Raw genomic sequence first — 22902 nt, 5'->3', positions numbered from 1 at the left:
AAAGCTGCTTAAATCACCAGCTGCCTGTTTTAAACTTCCAAACTGTTTTCCTAAAGGATTAGAGTGCTTGCCCAGTGGCATCATCCCCAGGCCTAAGACGTCTCAGTTAAATTGGCAGAAGCAACTAAAGGTTGAGCAGCAAGGCACACTGTGCTGTCCCTTAAAATTCCTGCTTCCAGGGCTCTTTAAGTCTCTTCTGCTTTTTAATAAATCCACAACACCTTGCTACTCATTGGTAGACACCTGTGAACAGACTCTGTGAACCCCTTCCTATACCCATTCCAGCCTTTAGTCACTTGAACTTTAAGAGACTCAGGGATTCCCCCCAAATTTCCTTTTCTTTTTCTTTCTTTCTTTTTTTTTTTTTTTTAGGGCCAGGGATTGAACCCAGGACCTTGTGCATGCTAGGCAAGCACTCTACCAACTGAGCTATATCCCCAGCCCTTCTTCTTCTGTATCTTTGAGATAGAAAATTTCTGCTCTGTTTTATCTTAGAATCATCCCTTATGACAAGCAGACTTTAGGGGGATGTGAAGACAGTTGGGGCCGGGGCAGGACAAAGATATTTATGAGAAGTAGTTTGAATTGTGACTCTTGGACTTAGTATACCCATTTGATCTTTACCCTTCCATGCAAAGATAACGTTTTATCTTTTTTTTTTTTTTTTTTTTGTCAAAACATGGCTTACAAAAATGGGGATTGGTTTTATCTATCCTCAGCTAGTGTCCTATGGCCTGTTGCCAACTCTCAGGGGACTGTCTTTGGGAGTGGCTCTGATTCTTGGAAGGGCTGTATTTTTGTGCCCTCTTTGAGATAACTTACAAATCTGTGATTAAGCCATAAAAAACTTATCAGTCTTAAGTAATAAAAGTCTCATTGAGTCTTTATTGGTCCCTTGATTGAAAAAGAGAGAAAGAGGTAGAGTGGAATGGGGAAAAGATGATTTAGAAATTGGTCAAATGCAAAATTTTAAATATTTTCCACAAATAGTTAAAAGCTTTAGTTATCTGGGTAGGTAATCTTAACTTGTTCCATTTGCCAGGTACAAAGTTTTTCTTGTGTGTTGCCAAAATTAATTGTAAAAGAACTCTATTTAAATTGCTTAAATATAAGCACATATATAAATTAAATATTCTCTTAGAAATACAAACAATCTCCCAATGCTTTTTTTTTGGGGGGGTGGGGGGTACCGGAAATTGATCCCAGGGGTGCTAAACCACTGAACCACATCCCTGCTCTTTTTTATATCTTATTTAGAGACAGAGTCTCGCCAAGTTGCTTAGGACCTCACTAAATTACTGAGGCTGCTTTGAACTTGCAATCCTCCTGCCTTAGCCTCTGGAGCCACTGGTATCACAGGCATGCACCTCCAAGCCTGGCTTTTGTTTCTTTTTCAGACATGGACACAACATGTTGCTAAGTCTGGTCAGTCTCTAACTCCTGGGCTCAAGTGATCCTTCCACCTCATCCTCCCAAGTAGCTAGAGTTATAAGTGTACATCACCGTCACAGAGGCTGGCTCGATGCTCTTTTTAAATTCACCTGCCTTGGATAATCTATGGCAAACAAGTATTGTTGGTTTTGTAAAAATGGATATGCCTCCAGAGTTGTCAGCATTAATACAATGCAGACACACAACTTTTATTCTACTAGGTTTACTAGTCAAATAACTTCTTGTCTTTTTTTGGTGCTGAGGATTAAGCTAGGCAAATACCCTACAGCAAAGCTGCACCTCTAGCTCCCAATTTTTTTTATCTTAACTAAATATTTACAATCATAAAGCTGAGTTAAAACTAAGAAACAAGCCAGACGTAATGGTGCATGCTCATAAACCTAGCTGCTTGGGAGGCTAAGGTAGGAGGAATCCAAGTTTATGGCCAGTCTCAGCAACTTAGACTGTGCCTCAGAATAAAAAAATAAAAAGGGCTGGGTGGATAGAGTGTCCCTTGGTTCAATCTCCAGTATGTGTGGAGTAAGGAAATGACAAGTTTTCCTGGAAGCAGTGGTGTGCTCTTTCACTTTTTTCTTTATTTTTATTATTGTTAATTGTACTTGCTTATGAGGTACAGTGTGATAATTACCCACATATGTACAATGTGTGCAGATTCAATCAGGATAGTTAATGTTTCCATCTCCTTATCATTATTTTGTCTTTGGAGCCCTGACTGTTTGGTTCTTGATAAAAGATTGTGAAGGTATCTCTTAAATAGTCTGCCTAAGGGGGGAAAAATCTGTTTTATCAAGATAATTTCCTGTGCTTCCTATGGTCTTCATTAGTTTTATTTTGTTATGGTACTGGGAATTGAACTCAGGGCACTCAACCACTGAGCCACATCCCCAGTGCTATTTTGTATTTTATTTAGAGACAGGGTCTCACTGAGCTGCTTAGCTTTTTTGCTGAGGCTGGCTTTGAACTCCCTATCCTCCTGTGTCAGTCTCCCAAGCCACTGGGATTACAGGCTTGTACCACTGCACCTGGCTCATTAGGTTTTTTTTTTTAATTAATAAGTTTGAAAGACTGGAGGGGTAGCTTGGTGGTGGATTTGTTGCCTACCATATTTGGGGCCCTGGGTTCTATCCCCAGCACCACATAAAAATCAAAACCCCAAAAAACTGAGTGTTTTCAGTTTTAAAAGTTTTTACATGATCATGTAACTTTCTGTATTTGTCTTTCACTCTGTTATTGCTTCACAATGATCTGTGACTTCATTTAATCGAAAGTTCTAAAAAAAATTTTTTTTGGTACTAGGGATTAAGCCCAGGGCAGCTTAACCACTAAACCACATCCTCAGCCCTTTTTATGGTTTATTTTGTTTTGATATAGCGTCTCACTGAATTGCTTGGGGCTGTTAAGTGGCTGAGACTGGCTTTGAACACGCAATCTTCCTGCCTTAGCCTCTAGAGCTGTTGGGATTACAGGCCTGTGCCACCTTGCGCTCCAAACCTTTTGATAGTGTCCAAAATCAAATTCTAAATTGTCTTTATTTTTAACCTCAAACTAACTTTAAGATTTTCCAGAGCTAGGGATGTGGCTCAAGCGGTAGCGCGCTCGCCTGGCATGCGTGCGGCCCGGGTTCGATCCTCAGCACCACATACAAACAAAGATGTGGTGTCCGCCGAGAACTAAGAAATAAATATTAAAAATTCTCCCTCTCTCTCTCTCTCTCTCTCTCTCTCCCCTCTCTCACTCTCTTAAAAAGAAGACTCTGCCTATGAATGTGCACTTTCTTGCTTCTCACCCCTGCTTCTTCCACATAGAAGTAGACAGTCCTTTCTGACCTTGTAAGTTTTCTTTCTTCAAGGTCTTGGATGGTGATGGAGATGACAATGATGCTAACAGCAGCTGCTGGTGGGGTGCTGATACGTGATCATAGTCTCAAGACTTGAAGTTTTTATAATACGTCAAGGCCATTATCTCATCTGAATCCAGAAAGGCAGGAATTATAACAATTTTCAAAATAGGAGAATGAAGTATTTAAAAACAAAAACAAACAAAAAGCCTGTCTATAAACCCAATGAGATACACCTGGCTACCTTATGGATTCTCCTTTAATAACAAGGACGGAAAAGTAGGTGGAGAAAAGGGACCTGAATTAGGTCCCTCCTCCATCTTTGAGTACAAATGTCACCCGACTGTATCCAAGTGTGCCCAGCTATGAAATGGACTGTCTTCACTCCTCTGCCCCCAGGAGAGGGCCTGCTCCCACCAGGTCCTGGTTTCCCTGTCTTGTCCACTGGAACAGATCTGGTGTTAATAAATGTGTTTCCGGGGGGCTGTTTTATTGTATCTGAGGTTTGGGCATGTGGGTGTCCTACATTGTCCTGTTCAGTTCCTCCTCTCAGTTCCTCCCAGCCATTGAGGTAGGGGACTGGAGCCCAGAAGAGTCAGTGTGCTTAAGGCCACACAATTAGCAAGTGCTGTTTGAATTCCAACTCTGAGGCTTGTACCCAGCAAGGGGAATTCCTGCACATGCTCCCTCCTTCCTTTTCCTTCCAAACTGGAAAAGGGGATCATCCCAGCTGCCTGCTCCCCTCCATGTACCAGCTGCCAGAACACAGCTGTCTCTCCATTGTTTCCCCCACCTAGGCAAGCTGAGCTGGGTGGCTGGGGCTGAGCTGGGTGGGGTTACCCAGTGTTGCATCCAGCTAGGCTGTCTCCACTGCAGGGAGATCCAGCCAGAGACTGATTCTGAGCAGCAGTCCTGACTGGTGAGAGCTGAACTGATCGGTGGGTGTAGGGGGCCAGGGTGTTAAGGATTGCAGGTCTGGGTGGATCAAGAACTCCCCAAAAGAAAAATTAGAATTGCCTGGGGAAGAACTGCTGGATTGAGGAAGAAAGGTTGGGAAATATCAGGGGGATGGAAGGGGTCCCAGGAACAGTAGAGCCCCTGGAGACAGGGAAGGGCTGGCTGTGAGTTCTAGCTCCAGTTTTTCTCTCCCCATCTGTGCTGTGGTGAAACCCCCTCTACCAGCTACCTTGCTAAGAGAAAGGGAAAAGCAACCCACAACTGGGAAGCAGGAAGGTGTAAACTGAAGAGAGGGGGCACTCCTGTTCACCCATGCTTTTGGCAGGTGAGGTGGGAACAGGAAGCACAAGGTTAGAGCCTCCGTTGCCTTCGCAGCGCCCAGCTCGCCATGCCTGCCCCGCTGCTCCCACTGCTGCTGCGAGGGCTGCTGTCGCGTCTGCTGCTTCCTGCTGCCCGCCTGGCCCGCCAGCACCTCCTGCCCTTGCTGCGTCGGTTGGCCCGTCGCCTGAGCTCCCAGGATGTTCGAGAGGCTCTTCTAGGCTGTTTGTTGTTCATCCTCAGCCAGCGACACCCGCCAGATGCTGGGGAGACCTCCAGAGTGGACCGCCCGGAGAGAAGGGAGAGGTTAGGCCCCCAGAAGTGAGGCCACACGTTCTAGCAGCAGCCATAGCCATTGAAACGCTTTCTCCTGGAGTAGGAGTAGTTCTGGCAACAGCACTAAAGCAGCCTGCACTGGGCAGTCCAGTGGGGATCTGACCTGAAGGCCTCCCTGTCCCAGCAGACATGTCTCACAGACAATTGATCACTGCCCCTTCCTCCTCCTGCAATTCTTCTCAAAGACCTCTGCTAACAAACTCTGACCTCAGGGGAGAGGAGACCTCACCTCCTGGTGAATGGGGACAATTTATCTAAGAGGTGATATTTGAATCCAGACTGTTGGTCTTCCAGACTTGGGACCTACCTACCTTAAAATATGATTTTGGTTGCCTTTGGAGGCAGCACTGTTCCTAAAGCCCACCACAAAGCAAGTGCTTAATAAATATTTGTTGAATTCTTGGGATGCTTGTTTGAAAGTTTTGTCACCTACACCTCAGTGGGTGGCAGGTGGGGAGGGGGCTGGAGGAGAGGATCACTGGGAGGCTTCCTTTGGCTGTTTGTTTCCTTGTCCACCTCAGTCTTCAAAACCTTGAAGTTGTTTATAGTGTCTAACTTTGCCCAGAAGGTCACACTTCCCCTAGTTATGGTCTGGGTCTATTTTAGGGGAAGGTTGGCTGCTAGCTCACAGAGGGAGGAAAAACCGTTTGAGTCAGTTTGGAGTCATCTCAGCTAAAGATGGTGAGAAGAGGGAGACTTGTTTGCTAAGCGACCCTGCGGGTAGCCACTGGAAGGCGGGGCAGTGTAAAAATGTAGGACTTCAAGGACCTAGAAAAAATGGGGAGGGGGAAGCCTGAAAAAAAATCAACTCCTTATTCTCCCTTCCCCCAAAGGAGGCAACTGGGGATGTGTGTGTAAGAGTTGTCAGGAACATTTGCATCCCAGCCTCCGGATGATTTGTTTATGGTTTCCATGCAATAATCCCATTTCCCTGAGTCTTGGGCTCTGGTTGAGAGGGGGGATAGTGAGGAATACAGGTTCCTCTCGGGATCCCCATTCAATCCCTTGTCCAGAGAAGCGACACCAAGGCTGTGCACCCTCACTCCAGTAGGACTCTCCCCGCCCCAGTCGCTTCCCGACGAGGTCATCCACTTGTTCTCGCCACTCGAGAGGACGACCTGGGGGAGGGGCGGAGTAAAGGGGGTCTGAGTCCCGGGTTCCCTAACCCTGTCCCTTCGGAACGCTGGCCGCTCTGCCTGGGCCCACGAGCCCCTCCCACTGAGCCTCCCTCCCCGCCGGCGTCCCGAAACGCTCTGCGCCCTCGAGCGGCGAACGGCGCCAGGCGGGACTGAGAGCCTGCCGCGGATCGCTGGGCGGGCGCCGCAATCGCCAGTTGCAAACCTCCCGCCCGGCGGCAAAGACCCGGTCCACCCCGGCGCGGGCAGCGCTCTGGGGCCATGGCCATAGCCTCAGGCCGGAGGTAAGGAGGCCCGGAGGGATCCCGGATCCGCCGGCCTGGGAATTTCCGTCCTCTGTGCCAAGTCCGGATGCCCCCGCCAAAGTCTCAGCAGGTGCGCAGGGAACGGCGGCGGGGGCGGCGGGGGAGCGCGAGGCGCGCGCCGGGCAGGGGCGGGCTCTGCGCCGTTCTCACGCTGCTCCTGCAGTCTGATCCTCTATTAATTCTAATCTGCCGTTTCTGGAAGGGAGGGTAGTTTTCTGGGAGTTTGAAGGTGACTCCCCCTCTTCCTTGATCTCAGCGATTTACAATTGCCCGAGGTCAGAGATCTGCCTAGAGCAGAAGTCGGGGGCCTGAGCAGACCCAGTGAACAAAGACTTAATTCTTCTTGAACCCCGACCTAAAACCCACCCTTTGTACACACTTGTCTTTATTTAAAAATTCGACGTTGTATTAATCATTGATTCTTTTTATTAAATTTGGGTTTTTAAAAATTTTTTAGTTGTAGTTGGACACAATACCTTTATTTTAGTTATTTTTGTGTGGTGCTGAGGATGGAACCCAGGGCCTCCACATGCTAGGTGAGCGCTCTACCGCTGAGCCACAACCCCAGCTCTAAATTTGGTTTTTGAACATTGCACTAGGGCTGAAGTGTAGCTCAGTGGTGTCGCTAGTATGTTCAGGGTCATGTTCGTGAACCCCAGCACATAGTTGATCTTGTCTTTTCTTTGCCTTTCTTTTCTTTCTCTTGCTTCCTCTCCTTTCTTCTTTTTTTCCTAGTACTGGGAATTGAACCAGGAGCGCTCTATCACTGAGCTACATCCCCAGCCCTTTTTATTTTTTTAATTTTGAGACAGGGCTTCTCTAAGTTGCCTGGACTGTACTGGAACTTGCCTTCCTCCTGCCTCAGTCTCCCTAGTAGCTGGGATTACAGGCCTGCATCATTGCACCCAGCTGATACCCAACACTTTCAAACAAACCAAAATTCCACATTGCATTACAATTTATCATGATGATGATGATGATGATGATTTTGGCATCCCTTAAATTTGGTGTCTTAGGTAGCACCTCACTGTCCTCACTCTAGAACCAGCCCTGCCACAAAGGCCATGAAGACAATCACAAACACAACTGAGAACATGACACATGTTCTAGTGATAACCCCCCCGGGCTCAGCAAACACATTTCCAGCAAACACAGATGGCTTGTTGATGACAGCTGAGAGGACACAGGCCTGGAGAGAGAGGGCTGTGTGCTGGTGGTGAGGCATGCTTACAAGTAACCCAGGGGAGGGAGGAGTCTGGAGCATGCCACAGTCCCCAGTGGAATAGGGAATAAGGTGGGGTATGGGGGTCTGAAGGACCAAAGTTCCCCTCCATTCCCTGTGACTGAGATCTGATTCCATGAAGGGAGAGAACCACAAGACTGGGCAGAGGACTGACTAATTTAGCTAGAAAATCTCCAGGCACAGACCTGTGTTAGTGGGCCTCCGAAGGCTGTCCAGCAGAGGGCGTGGACACCCAGCCACCTTCTCTGTCTGGGAAGGCCACCGTGATCGGTATGGGTCTGGCCCTGGCCCAGGCAGGGTATGTGCCAGATAGACTTCTCTCCAACAATAATAGGCCTGGCTGTTGCCATCCCTTGAGCAGGCCAGGCCCCATGGGGATGGGAAGAGGAACCAACCTTCCCTAGTCTGGTTTCCTGGGGACCCTCACCACTTCCTCCTGTTTCCTTATACTTCCAGCCCCCTTTGCACACAACTGCAGCCACTAACCCCCGAGCCTGGCTGTGCCTGGCGGATACTGACCACCAGTCCTGCCACCCCCACAGGGCCAGAGCCAGAAAGGAAGGTGGGAGTGAGGCAGGGGGCCAAGGAGAAGGGGAGGCAATAGCAAGGTGAGGAAGAGAGAGAGACCGGACAAACATGAGGGTAGGAACCCAAGGTTGTGGACAGACATGAGCCACTCAAAAGCCAAGGGACAGTGCCTAGAAAAATACCACCCACCCCATCTTCCTGCCCTCTGTTTGCTTCCTGCTGTGGGGAAGATGTGTATCATCTCCACCAGAGCTGTAAGGCTGGGGACACCTCTACCCACTGCCCTATATAAAACCCCTCCCTCCTCAGGGCCCAGGCTTTCTTGGGGAGAGGGATGATTTTGCAGTGCCCCTATGATTTTAGTACCACTAATTGTTTGATGTTATTTTTTGGTACCAGGGATTGAACCCAGGGGCGCTCAACCACTGAGCCCTTTTTTGTATTTCATTTAGAGACAGGGTCTCAATAAGTTGATTATAACCTTGCTAAGCTGATTAGAACCTCCATAAGCTGCCAAACCTGGCTTCAAACTCACTATTCTCCTGCCTCAACCTCCTGAGCCCCTGGGCACCCAGGCACTAATTGTTAATTAGTGTGTATGACTTCTCCAGGGGATAGGCCTCTGGGGTAACTGAGGGTGGGGTAAGCAGCCTAGGTTGAATTTTCTCTCCCCAGGACACTTCCAACCTTTGGATAGTCCTAAAGCACTGAGCACTGAGGTAGGGGCAGAGAATGACCCCCTGATTTACTTTCCAACAAGAACAAAAAGGAATCCCTGCTCCTCCCTTGGAGGTACATGGTGGACCTCTCCTCAACACGGACCCCGTCAGCCAGGGAAGGATATGGAGCTCAGCAAGGATTCCACCTCTGACCTATATCGTCTCTGGGACAATGGGATTTGTGCAGGATGTTGGGCTCTTCCTGGCTTTCTCTTCCATTCCCAGCAGTGCCTCAGTTTTCCAAAGTGCTCGATTTAGAAACGGTAGATCATGAGGGGGCCCGAGGACTCTGCTTCTCTTCCCTACACAGAGACAAGAGACAGAGACAGAGACACTCATCCCTTCAAGTCAGAGCTGTGGGTGGCATGATGTTTATGGACCTATGGCCATGTGTATGTGTCATGGGTAGAAAAACCCACCACCCAGGTCACAAATGATTGAGTCTTAAGGATCCCACAAGGGAGAGGGTGAAAGGGACAGAAGTCTTATTGAAAGAAGAAGGGATCTAAACTGGAAAAGGTGGGACTCTGGAAAGAAAAGAGGCTCTGTGTAGTGTAGAGGCGTGGGCGGGGTTTGGGCGGGATAACGGAACACCTCAGCTGAGCCTGGCGGATCCTGGCGGTGGGGGCGTCCGGGCCTGTGAAAAGTCCCTGGGATGGAACGAATGGGACTTTGCACAGCCTCGGCGCTGAAGGGACTAGGGGCGCCTAGTGTGGAGCTGTGCCCTCCAGGCCCACACGCCTAATAACGGGCTGGGTTAGTGTGGCCCTAAGAAATAATGCGACCAGATGGCCCTGGGACGCAGGGTGTCCTAGTGCAGGTCCCGGCGCGGGCAGATCTGCTAAGCGGGAGACCCTGGGGGCGGGGGGCGGGGCGAGGCCGGCGGGGTAGCGGGAGGTGGTGGCTGGCGCGGGCCGGGGGCGGGCTCAGCGGAGGGCGGGTTTGAAAGCTCTCCTGCGGGCGCGGGAAGCTGCAGAGAAAGCGCGCAGGTCTCCGCGCGGAGGAGTTCTTCTCCGGCAGGTGCGCGAGGGCCTTGGGTGGGCGCGTGCCGGGGAAGGCCGGGCGTGGGGTGGCGGGTCCAGCTTGCCACGAGGGAGGGAGGCCAGGCCAAACAGCTCCGCGGCCTGGCGACCGTCGCCGGTCCCCCGCTTCCCTGGCCTGACTCGTGCAGAGCGCGCAGCACGTGGCACACCCAGGCTCTGGGCGCTGGGGATTTCTGTGGGGACCACCACCGGAGTGGGGCATGGGTGGCCTGGCTCCCAGGCCTAAAAGCTGCTGTTGCCTCTCGGACCTCCACAAGACGCAGGCGAGGGGACAGTTAATCCTGGTCGATTGTCTTCAAGACATGGGAGGGGCCAGGACACCGTGTTTGCAGTGAGGGGGATGGGGGCGAGGCAGATGGAGGTAGGGGAGCTGTCCCTTTAAGTATCCCTTTTATTGGCCAAATTCTTGTCCCTGGCGCGTCCTCATTTACTTACAGAGTAAATGAGAGACAAGGATAGCAAACGCCGGGCTTTATCCTCGGGGGGAGAGCAGCAATGGGCCCTCACCATCCTAGGGATCTCTCCCCAACCCTGTACCGACCCTTGGCTCACTCATCTCAGTAACCTCCAGACCCTCGGACTTGTCCTCCTGTCTGTGAGTTCTTCATGCCTGAATGTATATGTGTGATGGGATGGAGATGAGGTACCCCACCTCTTACAATCATGTCAGGCTGTGAATGATCTGGGCCCCCACTTTATTCTTCTATGTATTTATTTATATTTATGGGGGTTGACTGGGGATTGAACCCAGGGGTGTTCTACCATTGATCTTCATCCTCAGCCATTTTTTTTTTTTTTAACAGAGTCGCGATAAATTGCCAATGCTGGCCTCAAACTTGCTAACCTCCTGTCCCAGCCTCTCCAATAGATGGAATTATAGGCCTATTTTTTCCCTTTAATTGGAGCAGAGCCCCCCTCCCCTCCCCAGTCTACAGGGACATCTGGGAATCAGTCTTTATACCTCCCTGCCCAGCCAGAAAGGAACCTAGAATGAAATGAGCATTGAGTTTGAATCCTGGCTCCCCATTCACCTACTCAGTGAACTTGGGCAAGTGACCCAACATCTCTGAATCCTGCCTGGCCCATCTGCTCATCGGAAACAATCTAGAACTAGCTTCTGGATAGTTGAGAGAAAGAGGAGATCTGCAGTAGTGACTGGCCTATAGGGCACCCTGGGGAATGGAGATTTGATGTAGCACAAAGGTATGCCTGAAAGTTGGGTTAAGAGAGAGGTGTTAGGAACCTAGGGGCAGGGAGGGGCTCCGTTTTGTGGCTGCTTTCAAGACTTGACAGGCCAAGGCATGGCCCTGAGACACCAGATGGTCTGAGCTGGTATCAGATCCCTGGTTGCTGCTGGGCAAAACCTGACAAGAACAGAACACCTAAGCTGGCCAGTGGAATGTGAAGATGTGGGCAGGGGTGGAGGGGTGCCCAGTGGAATTGCAGGGCACCCAGGACTGGGGTGGGGACTGTGTAGAACAGGGGCCGGGCTGGGAAAGAGGACAAAAATAGACATTTCTCCAAGCCTAATGCACTTTGCTAAGGGGAGGGGGCTATTCTGCCAGGAGTCCTTCCTGTGGGGGGTGGGGTGGGACACGGGCTCTGTGGAGGTGAGAGATGGCCGGGGTCTCTCCCTGATACAGATGAAAAACCTGAGTCCTTCCTCTACTCCAGCAGAGCCCTCTTGTCCTTATCCCTCTAGAAGACATCAATACTATTGTTTGCCACTCTGTCCCCAGTGCCTAGCAACAATGCCTGGTTGCATACTGAGGTCCTTAGTAAATATTTGTTGAAAGAGGATTGGAAGAAGAAGCCCTCCACCTCCATTTGGAGGTATGCCCCCACCCCTACGACCCAGCTTTAGACTGAGGGATGAGGAAGATCTGTGGAGTCTAGAGTTTACCCAGGAAGGGGTGAAAAAGCCCATTGAGGATCTCAGAGTCCCCTGCTGTCACTGCTGTGACCTTCAGGTGCAGGGGGCTCCCCTTGCAATCTTATCTCCCCTGCAGCTCTGGGCCTTTTATCTCCTGGGTTTGCTTTGTGCTCATGAGGCTTCTCAGAAAGAGGCCCATGAGGCCAGGGGGGTCCTCTCCTGCTTTGCCCCATACCACCTTTTTCACTCTAGGCCCTCCTTCAGGACCATGTGGACAAGGTGTGCTGCCCAGCCTGCTTTAGGACCCCCTCCTAGGGGCTGCCCAGGCCCCTTCTGTTCTCCCCCTTCTGTTAGTGAGTCTAGGCAAGTGCCTGGACAGGGAGCAGAAGGCCGGCCTCCAGACAGCAGCAGACCTGGTTCCAGAGCTAGGCTCACCTGGAAGGTGGGCCAGTGCATGCTAGCGTGGCCTCCCAGGCCATCTAATGGAAAGCTGTTTAACCTTCTGGTGCCAGGGAGCCTCCCCCTACACAAGTGAGGCACAGAGAGGCCGGTGGCCGGGAGCTTTGGGACTCAGCAGTTTGGGTCTGTGTCTGAGCCCCTACCCCTCCAATCTTCCCTTTAAGGCCAATCTCAGAAAGGAGAAGAAAACAGCGGCCTAGAGTGGAACTCACAGGGGGATGGGATGACCTTTGGGCCAGTACTGGGGGTCAGAGTGGCTGGTCTGGGTTGTGAGAAGGGTCACATCCCCACACCCTTTGTGAAATATTTCCCTGGAAATCTGGCTGGGAATTAGGAAGCCTCTGGGCAGTGGTTGAAAAGAAAGGTTTAAGATGCCCCTAGGAGAGAGGCCAGCCTGGGGTGCTTTCAGTAGGGGACAGGCTCCACAAAGCCTATTCTGTCCTTGAATCCAGGGGCTCCTGGGTAAATTGACAGATCAGACTTGCGGAGGGGGCCTGGGGCCTCTGCAGATTTGTTTGTTTTTTTTTTCTGTGCCTTGCTCCCCCTGCCTCTGGCTGTCCCCTCCACTTTGTTTCTGTCCTCCAGCTCACCTTCCATTGTCAGCGCGGCCTCTGACCCTTCTCATCTCTTCTCTGTCTTTGACTGTCTTTCCCTCTCTCTCAATCATGCTTCCTCCTCCTTCTTTCCTGCTCTCCACCCTCCTGTTTCCCAGCTTATAAACTGCTTCGGCTGCTGGATAAAAATAGCGGTGGCAGCGGCCAGGCCGGGAGCCAGGTGGAGGCTGAGCAGCCATAGGGGCCCCATCAGACTGGCCTGCTGGGCCAGAGGGTCTATCCGAGTGGTCCTGAGGGGCAGGACCCAGAGGGGATCCTGTGGGACTCTCTACTTGCCTGCTCTGTCTGCCTCGTCCCCTCCTCCCCACAAGACTCTGAGGAGGGCTTGGTGGAAGCAGGGCCTCCCATTGCTTCTGCCCCCAGCAAGCGGCAGAGGGAGGGAGCCGTCAGCCAGGCGCAACTGAGAACAACAGCACCATGACCACCACCAGTCACCAGCCTCAAGACAGGTAGGTACTGGGGGCAGGGGAGGGGACCTGGGCTAGGGCTCAAGGGAATGGGTCTCCAGGGTGGTGGGGGCAGTGTTCCTTGGAATTTGGAATTGCCACCACAGGATGGCCTTCCGGCCAGGTAGCTCTGAGTCAGGTCTGCTTTGGGCTGGGAACCACGCATGTCTTGGCTGGGTGCTGGCAGGGGAGTCTGCAGGGGGGCACAAGGTGGCAGCAGCCTGTCTGGCCTGTCAGTGTTTCCAGTATTGCTCTCCAGCTAGTCCCACAGCTTCTGTCCCCTTGCGCCACCACTGGGGAGATACTTGGCAATACCCCTCATTCCAGAGCACATCTGGCAAAACCTCCCTGTCCCTCAGGACTACCCTAGGGCCTGTGCCTCAGATTACCCCACCCCACCCTGGTCCTAGATATGACCTTCCCACTTCTGGAGCCTGTGAACTCCCTCAAGTTAGAGCTGCCGTAGCAATGAGGAAGAGTTTTGGAGGGAGAGGCTGTATGGGTTTGAGCTCTACAATGGTTTGGGACATGACAGTGTTGATGAAGCCCTGCCACACTTTGGCCAGGCTTCAGGCTGTCCTTCACTCTGCCTCTGGCCACCACACCCCCCTCACATTTCCCCTGCCTACCTTCTTTTCTTTCTGTGCCAGAGTTTATGGAACCAGGCCACTTTGTGGGGTCTTTGAACTTGGTCTCTTGGAGACCGTTTCCCCACCTGTGAAACAGATAAGAATATCCACTTCACAGGGCTGTATGGAGGGGAGAGAATTGAAGTACAGGCCCAGGTGCTTCCTCTCCTTCCCAGGCAGCACGGTGCCCCAGCCTGGCCCCCTCTTCTGCGGTGATTCCCGGAAGCCCTCTCCCCTCTTCACCACCTGTCTTCCCACCCCACCTCTGACCCTCTGTCCTGTATGACCTTGCCTGGGAGTTTTGCCCTTCATTATGGGCCTCCAAATCAACCCTTTAGCATGTTTACTTCAAGGGGGATATGCAGGCTTTGGGGACTGCATTTGTCATAGCTCAGATCTATCTATATGGGACACTCACCAAGACCCTCTCCATATGAGGTGTGTGATGTTCCCCTACCCCGTGGCCAGGCCTCCTCCTCAGTGCCTTGGGTCAACTCTGAAGAATGTGAGTCTTGGCTGCTGGGAGGGTATGACACACATATCTGGAGATAGCCATGGGCCTTAGTGACCCTGGTGCACCAGGTTGCTAAGCTTGTAGGTAAGGCCTACATAATTAAATACTGGCCTGGCTGGAGCCGGGTGGCCTTTATTTATACCGGGCCCAGTTGACTGTCCAGATGACGTCCAGTGGCTGCAGACCTCTTGGCCTGCCTTTGGTAGTATGACCTATAAAACCAGTTCTGTCTGGACCAGGGGGAAAAAAAAAACAGCAGTAGCTCTCTCCTTCCCTGCCTCCCAGGCACCCCACCCTCCTGTTCTGCTAGATCCAGAATGGTCTGGGAGCTTCTTGACCTCAGAATCTTCTTTGGGGAACCATACAGTTCCTGCCCAGATGCACACTCACTTCCAGACAGCCAGCCTGGTGGGAGCAGAAGACTCCTCGCTGTTTGTTTTCTCACTCACCCGCCCACCCCAGCCCTTCAGCAGGATTTTCAAAACCATCTCCGGATATGTGGGTCACACTGGTTCCCAGCCTGCAGGATCCCCTGAGTGTTTGAAGGCTGAGAACCAAGGTCCTATCAGCCATGCCATTCAGTCCTGGGTCCCTGGACTCCACATATTCCCTGGGAGAACTGAAGAGATTGAGGGCAGGGAGGAAGAGGTCTCAGGTTGACCTGGAAGGGTGGGTAGGATGGTGGGTCACTTGGCTTCTCTTTCCTCCCATCCCAGATACAAAGCTGTCTGGCTTATCTTCTTCATGCTGGGCTTGGGGACACTGCTCCCCTGGAATTTTTTCATGACAGCCACTAAGGTGAGACGGGGCGGGGGGGGGACTGGGTTCCATGGGGGCATGTCCTCTGGGCTTCCAGGGCCTGGGTATGTGCATTTGGGCATAGGAAGGGACAGAGGTTTCAACATTTTATTTGCAACCCTTGCAGTATTTCACAAACCGCCTGGACATGTCTCAGAATGTGTCCTTGAATGCTGCTGTATTGAGCAAGGAGATACAGGACCCAGCTGTCCCCACAGCACCCTTACCAGAACAGAGGTCTCTCAGTGCCATCTTCAACAATGTCATGACCTTGTGTGCCATGCTGCCACTGCTGCTCTTCTCCTGCCTTAACTCCTTCTTGCATCAGAGGTGAGTACCTTCCTCTGCCCCAGCGCTGCCATTACTGTCTCCTGCTCACCCCTCATTGCTACCTGGGGCCTCTCCCGCAGGATCCCCCAGTCTGTACGGATCCCAGGCAGCCTAGTGGCCATCCTGCTGGTATTCCTGGTCACTGCCATCCTGGTGAAGGTGCAGCTGGATGCTCTGCCCTTCTTCGTCTTCACCATGATCAAGATCATACTCATTAATTGTAAGCTTGGGCCGGGAGCGGACGAATGTCATGAGCAGTTGGGGTTCAAAGGCTTGAACCTGCCTGGGCTGGGCTGGGTGTGAGGCAGAGAAAAGCTCAGCATGAAACCTCACTGGGAGGGGCTGGGGTTGTGGCTCAGCAGTAGAGGCTCACCTAGCACGTGTGGGGCGCTGGGTTCGATCCTCAGCACCACATAAAAATTTAAAAAAATAAAGGTATTATGTTCAAATGTATTTTGTTCAACTAAAAAAAAAAAAAAAACTACAAAAAAATGCCTCACTGGTAGCAAGCAGGAATCACAGGGCCTTATTTTCCTTTGGACCCTTGACTGCCAGCCCCACCATCCCTTGCTGATACTCATCCTGTTCCCCAGCATTTGGCGCCATCCTGCAGGGCAGCCTGTTTGGTCTGGCTGGCCTCCTGCCCGCCAGCTACACAGCCCCCATCATGAGTGGCCAGGGCCTGGCAGGCCTCTTCGCCTCAGTGGCCATGATCTGCGCCATTGCCAGTGAGTCCTAACGTTCACTTGCCTACTGCTCTGGGGGGGTGTGGGGGAGAAGGGATGGGGCCTCTCTCTGATCACAGACCTTGTCTATCCCAGGTGGCTCAGAGCTGTCAGAAAGTGCCTTTGGCTATTTTATCACAGCCTGTGTGGTTGTCATTTTGGCTATCATCTGTTACCTGGGTCTGCCCAGGCTGGTGAGCAAGTGGAGGGATCTGGGGTTTGGTGGGTGGGGAGGTTCAGGGTCTAGACCAAGAGTCTGGAACTGAAACTGGGGGAGGCAGGAGTTCCAGCAATGCCTCTGACTCTGCCTCCCTGTCTCCCTTGCTCGATAGGAGTTCTACCGCTACTACCAGCAGCTCAAGCTTGAGGGGCCTGGGGAGCAGGAAACCAAGTTGGACCTCATCAGTAAAGGTCTCATAGCCAAAGGAAGCAGCGGGGGCGGGCGGCATGCCAGGCAGGAGCAGCATGAACATGAGCAGAGGGGACAAGAATGGACACACTGTATTAGCTGGCAGCCATGAGCCAGTGGAGGACAGAGCAACCAGGGGTAGAGGTAGGGGGACCGTAGGAAATGAGGGCTGGGAATGTTAAAATGTGGGGAGATCCTATGACCCTGATGCCCCAGGCATGTGGACTGAAGACGCTAGGAAGCAGTTTCTGATTTGGGTTAGGGAGTCACATGACCTGAAGGCCCTGGGAATGGTTAATCCCTGGGTGGGGGGCTCAAGCCCTGGGGATTTGGAAGGGAGGTCTTAGCTAAGAGTTAGGGTACGGCTAAGGTCCAGGTAAAGCTACGTCCACTGTAGCTAACCCTGTCTTTTTCTCCATCCTTCCCCAACCCTGAAGATTCTTCTACAACCTGTCACCTGCCAGGAGAGGAGCCAAGAGCGAGCAAAGAGGAGTCCGGGATCTCAACCCCCAATTCTCAGGCTACCAGCAGAAACCCCTCTATTAGAGCCATCCTCAAAAATGTATGTGGGGCAGGGCTTCTTACCCTCTGTCCCTCACCTCTTTTCTTTCTTTTTGCTCCCTCCCTCTCCCTTTCCTCTAGTTCCCTTTTTGACCCGAGACTTGTCACATTCCTGGATTCTTATATGTGCACACGTGCATGTGTATTTTCTTGGTTCTTTAATGCAAACCACCATGAAGACAGGGATCCAGAGAAGCCAGGTGTGTGGTGGGGCACACTCAATCCCAATGACTTTGGAGGCTAAAGCAGGAGGATCACAAGTTCAAGGCCACCCTCAGAAACTTAGCAAGACCCTGTCTAAAAATAAAGGATAAAAAGGGTTGGGGGATGTAGCTCAGTGGCAGAGTGTCCATGGGTTCAATCCCCAAAACCAACAAAAGAAAAAGCTGACTGAATCTTATTCCTTTTCTCTAGATCTCAGTCCTGGCCCTCTCTGTCTGCTTCAACTTCACGGTCACCATTGGGTTATTCCCTGCTGTGACTGCTGAGGTCAAATCCAGCATCGCAGGCACCAGCGCCTGGGGTAAGGACACTGCAGCTTCCCGACACATAGGGTCTCAGGCAGGACTGGGAATGAAGTTGAGCGAGCCTGGATTGCCTTCTACCCAGGCAGACCTTTCTGGGTCCATTTGTCCTTCCCTGCGCTGGAAGCATCTTTTCTTTCTGTATGGTTGGGGAAGGCGAGGGCCAGTGAGGGCCGGAGTTGCTTGTCTGTTTCTCTTCCCTTACTCCTCCCCCTCCTCTTCCAGGAGATTACTTCATTCCTGTGTCCTGTTTCTTGACTTTCAATATCTTTGACTGGTTGGGCCGGAGCCTCACAGCTGTTTTCATGTGGGTAAGTGGAGGAAGGGATATTGGTACCCTGTGGGAAAAAGGAGTCCAGCCTGAGACCCAGAAAGGGGGCCTTTTTTTTTTAAAGATCCAGACATAATTTATATATAATTAAGTGTATAAGTCTTACGTGTACAACTTAACACGTGTGTGTGTGTGTGTGTGTGTGTGTGTGTGTGTGTGTGCACCTACCCAAATCAAGTTGTAGAACATCCCAGCACTCCACAGGGCGCTCCTGATCAATGGCCCCCTAAAGGTAACCAGGCTTAGCAGCCAGTCCAGTCCCCAGGGTCTCTAAATGGAACCCAGGGCTCAGCCTGGCTGAGGCACCGCCCTGTCCCTGCAGCCTGGGAAGGACAGCTGCTGGCTGCCGAGCCTGGTGGTTGCACGGCTGGTGTTTGTGCCGCTGCTACTGCTGTGTAACGTCCATCCCCGTCGCTACCTGGCTGTGGTCTTCAAGCATGACGCCTGGTACATCTTCTTCATGGCCGCCTTCGCCTTCTCCAACGGCTACCTCGCCAGCCTCTGCATGTGCTTCGGGCCCAAGTGAGTGGGGCCAGGCATTTGTCAGGGTCTAGAGCTCCAAGCGGGGACCCTCAGTAGAGAGAAAGAGGGCAAAAGGAGACTTTCTGGTGCTGAAGCTGATGGCCGCGGGGGAGGGGCTGAGGTGCCCGGGCTGCTTAGGTGGAGCTGTGGGAAGGACCTGTTGGGGCAGCATGGAAGACCCCCCCCCCAGTACACAGTCCCCAAAGAGGCAGAAACAGGTTGGGGTTAGGAAAGGACAGATTGGTCTCCCTACCCCAGATACTGGGGACTGTGGCTGGGGCCGGGGCTGGGCAGTCAGCCCTGGGTCGTCTTCCTTCCCTCCTTTAGGAAAGTCAAGCCGGCTGAGGCGGAGACCGCGGGAGCCATCATGAACTTCTTTTTGTGTTTGGGCCTGGCACTGGGGGCTGTCCTCTCCTTCCTGCTTCGGGCAATTGTGTGACCATGGATGAACAGAAGGACTACACTGCTGACCTGCCACCTGCCCCTTTTGCCAAGGATGAGCAGGGTAGTCTGAAGGTTTTCTCTTCTTTTAAAGCCAACTTCTGCTTTCTTATGCCCTGTGTGGGGCCTGGATGTCCAGGCCCTGGGGAGGGAGCCTCTGATGGACACTGAGAACAGTGGGCTTGAGGGTCAGACAGGAGGGGCGTGGCCTCTGACTGATCGCTGACTGGTCCCTGCAAGGCAGGTGAGGCTCCTGGGCTCGGAGAGCGTGTATAAGTGTTTTGTTTCTATCTGCCTACACCAGGGGTGGCTGGGGGGCCAGGACTGACCGTTGTATGGTCTGATCTGATATTTCCCCTCCCTCCTTTCTCCCCACGTGCTTCCTCCCCTTTCTCCCTGTCCCTTTCCCCTGCCCTTCACCCATCCCTACCCATCATGCACACTATATTAGATGCTATTTTACTGCCTTTTTTTTTATACTCAACAGAAACCAGGTGCCTTCAGAGGCTCTCTGATTAAATTAAAAAAAATTTTTTTTTTTCCTCTCTGTGCCTCCCTGTGTCCTCAGGCGACAGCTTAAGGCCTCGGCATGGTAGAAGATAGGAAGTATGGGTCTGGAGGAATGAGCAGGACCCAGCTGTAGGCCTGAGGGGTTGGGCCTCAGAGGAGCTGTAGTGACCCCTGCTGGGCCCACAGGGGAGGGACAGGCCTCCAGCCAGGACACCCGAACTGTGGCCCAGACAGAAAAGCCAAGTTTTTTCTTTGTTGCTTCATTTCTCCTTTCACAAGGCTGGAGACAGAGACAGCTTCTTGTCTTTTCTTGGTCTTAACTGCTACCCACCCCCCAACTCTGTCCTCAGTCCCGGCAATGAACTCTGAAAAACTGGCCAGCTCCACCCCCAGCTCTTGGCGGCACTCCTACATCACTGGGCAGGAAGAGGCTGAGGCCTGAGGGTTCTCCCCTGCCTGGCACCCAGCCCTGACACCAAAAGCTCGGCCTGCCAGACTTCCTGGGGAACAAGGAGCCTATGTGTCCCTCATATTGAAGCTGGACTTCTTCCTTCTCAGCCCAGACTCTAGCCTATGGAGGGGTGGTTTGGAATGGGACTGTGAGAGTCTCAGTGAAGGGGTCCTCACTACTGAGACCCCTGCCCAAGAATAACTGCCTGGCTACAGGGAAGTGCAGTCCTCTAGTCATGGTGACCCTCCAGCCCCAGCACTTGGGTATAAGTCTCAGAAAGGCAGGAGGTTTTGCTGCCCTGCCTGGGCTGTCTGTTCACTGATCTCTGACCAGCACATTGCTACTGAGTTGGCACCTCTGGCAGAATTTCCTCGCTTATGGGAGTTTTTTTTAATTGAAGGCTTCAGGCCTCAATAAATTCTATTAGCTTATTTTTCACTCTTCCATGAGCTCAAGCCCTAATGGGGTTGTTCAGTATACCATCTTAGTGGGAACTGAAGTCCAGGTGCTAATTTGTCAAACTAGAGTATGTATCTGAGGTGAAGGTAGACAAGGTCTTCCTTCCAATCTGGTTCAAGCTGCCGGATGCTTAGGATTCTTCCTCCTGATGTGATGCAAACTGAAGCTACAGACCTGAGATCTTTCTCCTCTGCTTGCCCTCAGGCCTCCCTGCTTTCCCCATTGTACCCAAACCCCATATCCCTATTGGATCCCTATTGGATCTTCCTTAAGGCCAGCCCCTCCCCCCACCACCTGTATTTCTTCCAGAGGACCCTTTACCACTTCCCTATCTGGCCTTTTGGGACCAAGTCCCAGGTCTTCTCTGATCCATTCCAAATGTGGCCACAAGAATAATCTAAGGCCAGGCATGGTGGTGCATACCTGTAATCCAAGCACTGGGGTGGTTGAGCAGGAAGATCACAAGTTCAAGGCCAGCCTTGGCAATTTAATGAGACCCTGTCTCAAAATTTAAAAAGGTAGTTCAGAGTTACAGTGTTCCTGGGTTCCATTCCTGGTACTAACCAAAAAAAAAAAAAAAAAAAAAAGGAGAAGAAAGAAAAAAGAATCTGAAAACCAATTTAGGGGTGTGTTCATTCCTTGCTCTGGAGCATGTACCTATCTCACTATTATGTTTTTATCTTTTTTCCTCCCTGCTACTGGGGATTGAACACAAGCCTTGTGTTTGCTGGACAAGTGCTCTTATCACTGAGCTACATCTCTAGTCTTTATTTTGAGCAGGGTCTTACTGAGTTCCCCAGGCTGACCTTAAATTTGGATTCTTCCTGCCTCAGCCTCCCACATAGCTGGGATTTTAGGCACATACCATAGTGGCTTATGTACTTTTCTTTGTCCAGCTACAAGACCACCATGTTTTTGAAGTTAGGTCTGTTTGACTCATGTTTTGGCTTTTCAATTTCAAAATGCTGTGCCTAGTTCCCAGAGGTACTTGGGAAATTTTGCTGCACTGCATCTGCTTGTGTCCCTGTGATATCTGTTGTTCCATCATCTCCACATGCCTGACTCCAGCTATGTGGTGGTGCTCATCATCCATGCCCTGGCATGTTATGTAGGTTCCTCCCAATCCCAGCAATGGTTCAAATAAAGAAAAGGCTACACCCATTTTCTGTACTTAAACTGATGTTAAAGGAAATTACTGGAATATCTTTTCTGAAAAAAAAATCTTAATGTAAATGCCAAAACTGGCAACTAGGTGCAGTGTCAGATTCTGACCACAAGTGGGCACTCTGCAAGCAACACTACACTGGGGGAGCCTGGTAGTAGGAGGCCGGGTGTTCTTGGCTCTCACCACTTTCCTCTCTGTTTCCAAGAGGAAGGGAGGGCAGAGCTGGAAAATCTGCCAGGTATCCCTTCCTGCCATGACTTGATACTGCCCATCACCTGACATTTCTGCTCCAAATGGTCTGTCATCCTTCCTAGGGGCTGCCACTGCTACACAGAAGTGTCTCTTTTTAGTCTTATGGTGAAATGTTGAGGCCTTGAACACTCTTGAAAAACTGAGCTCTAGTAAAAATCAGCATCCATTTTGAAAATAGAAATGAAGCCTGAGGTCTAACCAACAATTTGGAATATAGGTTTATTTTTTGAGGAGAATGTGGAAAGAGCATGGTGTAGGTGAGTATGAGGAGTGGAATGATAGGGGACTCCTAATTCTTGGGAAAACAAAACCCAAATTGTTCTCAGGGTTAAACTATAATAGTAGGGCTGGGGATGTGGCTCAGCAGTAGCGCGCTCGCCTGGCATGCGTGCGGCCCGGGTTCGATCCTCAGCACCACATACCAACAAAGATGTTGTGTCCGCTGAGAACTAAAAAATAAATATTAAAAATTCTCTCTCTCACTCTCTCTCCTCTCTCACTCTCTCTTTAAAAAAAATAAAATAAACTATAATAGTAATTCAAAATGAACCTGAGCAGAGAAATGCAGAGTCACTTTTAAAGAGACAGTACTGCTGTCTGGCCTGTTGGCCCCGCCTGAAACCTGAGTCCACATACAGGAAGAGTGGCTGTCTTTTGGAGGGGCCAGCCAGCAGATTTGATAGAGACCAGATTGGCAGTGTCCATGAAGCCCCTAGGGGGTTGTCTGGTTCCTGAGATGCATTGGCACTGAGCATAGAGATGGGCAGAGTTCCAACCCAATCCATCAGTGGCCTTGTGTCCTGGCTGGTTCCTGCAGCCTGTGCACATGAACTGGCCTTTGCCTGGTGCTCTCAGGCCTGGCTGTGCCCACTCAACCCTCTCTAGCCTTGGCTGTGTTGTGCTCCCTGCAAAGGGACAAGTTGGCGTTCCAGCTCCAGGCTGCTGTGAGTGCTAAGTGGGTGAGTGGGTCAGTGTGGCCCATGAAGGCCTCTGCCCAAGAAGCTGCCCTCTCCTA

The 22902-nt window shown here is 51.4% G+C and overlaps 2 protein-coding genes and 1 long non-coding RNA gene across 6 annotated transcripts; 2 read left to right on the top strand and 1 right to left on the bottom strand.

Annotated features, from left to right (window-relative positions):
- Positions 1-4129: 4129 nt before the first annotated feature.
- Positions 4130-4948, top strand: Mymx (myomixer, myoblast fusion factor). 2 transcript variants are annotated; one of them, XM_026394493.2, is made up of 2 exons: positions 4130-4208; positions 4622-4948. In XM_026394493.2, the coding sequence occupies exon 2, from the start codon at positions 4635-4637 to the stop codon at positions 4887-4889; it is 255 nt and encodes an 84-aa protein (XP_026250278.1). In that variant the 5' UTR covers positions 4130-4208; positions 4622-4634; the 3' UTR covers positions 4890-4948. The 2 variants fall into 2 exon arrangements, with proteins under 2 accessions (XP_026250278.1, XP_026250280.1); XM_026394495.2 differs by having other exon boundaries at positions 4189-4227.
- Positions 4949-6197: 1249 nt separating this feature from the next.
- Slc29a1 (solute carrier family 29 member 1 (Augustine blood group)) lies at positions 6198-22305 on the top strand. 3 transcript variants are annotated; one of them, XM_077801836.1, is made up of 13 exons: positions 6198-6320; positions 13184-13269; positions 15126-15207; positions 15335-15537; positions 15618-15757; positions 16131-16265; positions 16359-16456; positions 16595-16673; positions 17109-17233; positions 17647-17755; positions 17982-18067; positions 18410-18609; positions 18937-22305. In XM_077801836.1, exons 2-13 carry the CDS (start codon positions 13238-13240, stop codon positions 19046-19048), a joined length of 1401 nt encoding a protein of 466 aa, XP_077657962.1. In that variant the 5' UTR covers positions 6198-6320; positions 13184-13237; the 3' UTR covers positions 19049-22305. The 3 variants fall into 3 exon arrangements, with proteins under 3 accessions (XP_077657962.1, XP_026250241.2, XP_026250242.1); XM_026394456.2 differs by lacking the exon at positions 6198-6320 and adding an exon at positions 6332-6411; XM_026394457.2 differs by lacking the exons at positions 6198-6320; positions 18410-18609 and adding an exon at positions 6332-6411 and having other exon boundaries at positions 18937-19044.
- On the bottom strand, positions 8664-14487 carry LOC113186868 (uncharacterized). The gene is made up of 3 exons (XR_003301342.2): positions 14314-14487; positions 13896-13981; positions 8664-9133 (listed from the first exon to the last, which is right to left on the bottom strand). It is a non-coding gene; the product is annotated as an uncharacterized LOC113186868 (long non-coding RNA).
- Positions 22306-22902: the final 597 nt, after the last annotated feature.

Source organism: Urocitellus parryii, chromosome 8, assembly GCF_045843805.1.
Source record: "Urocitellus parryii isolate mUroPar1 chromosome 8, mUroPar1.hap1, whole genome shotgun sequence".
Taxonomy (NCBI): Eukaryota; Metazoa; Chordata; class Mammalia; order Rodentia; family Sciuridae; genus Urocitellus; species Urocitellus parryii.
Note: the sequence above shows the minus strand (reverse complement) of the source record. Positions and strands in the feature narration are given on the sequence as shown.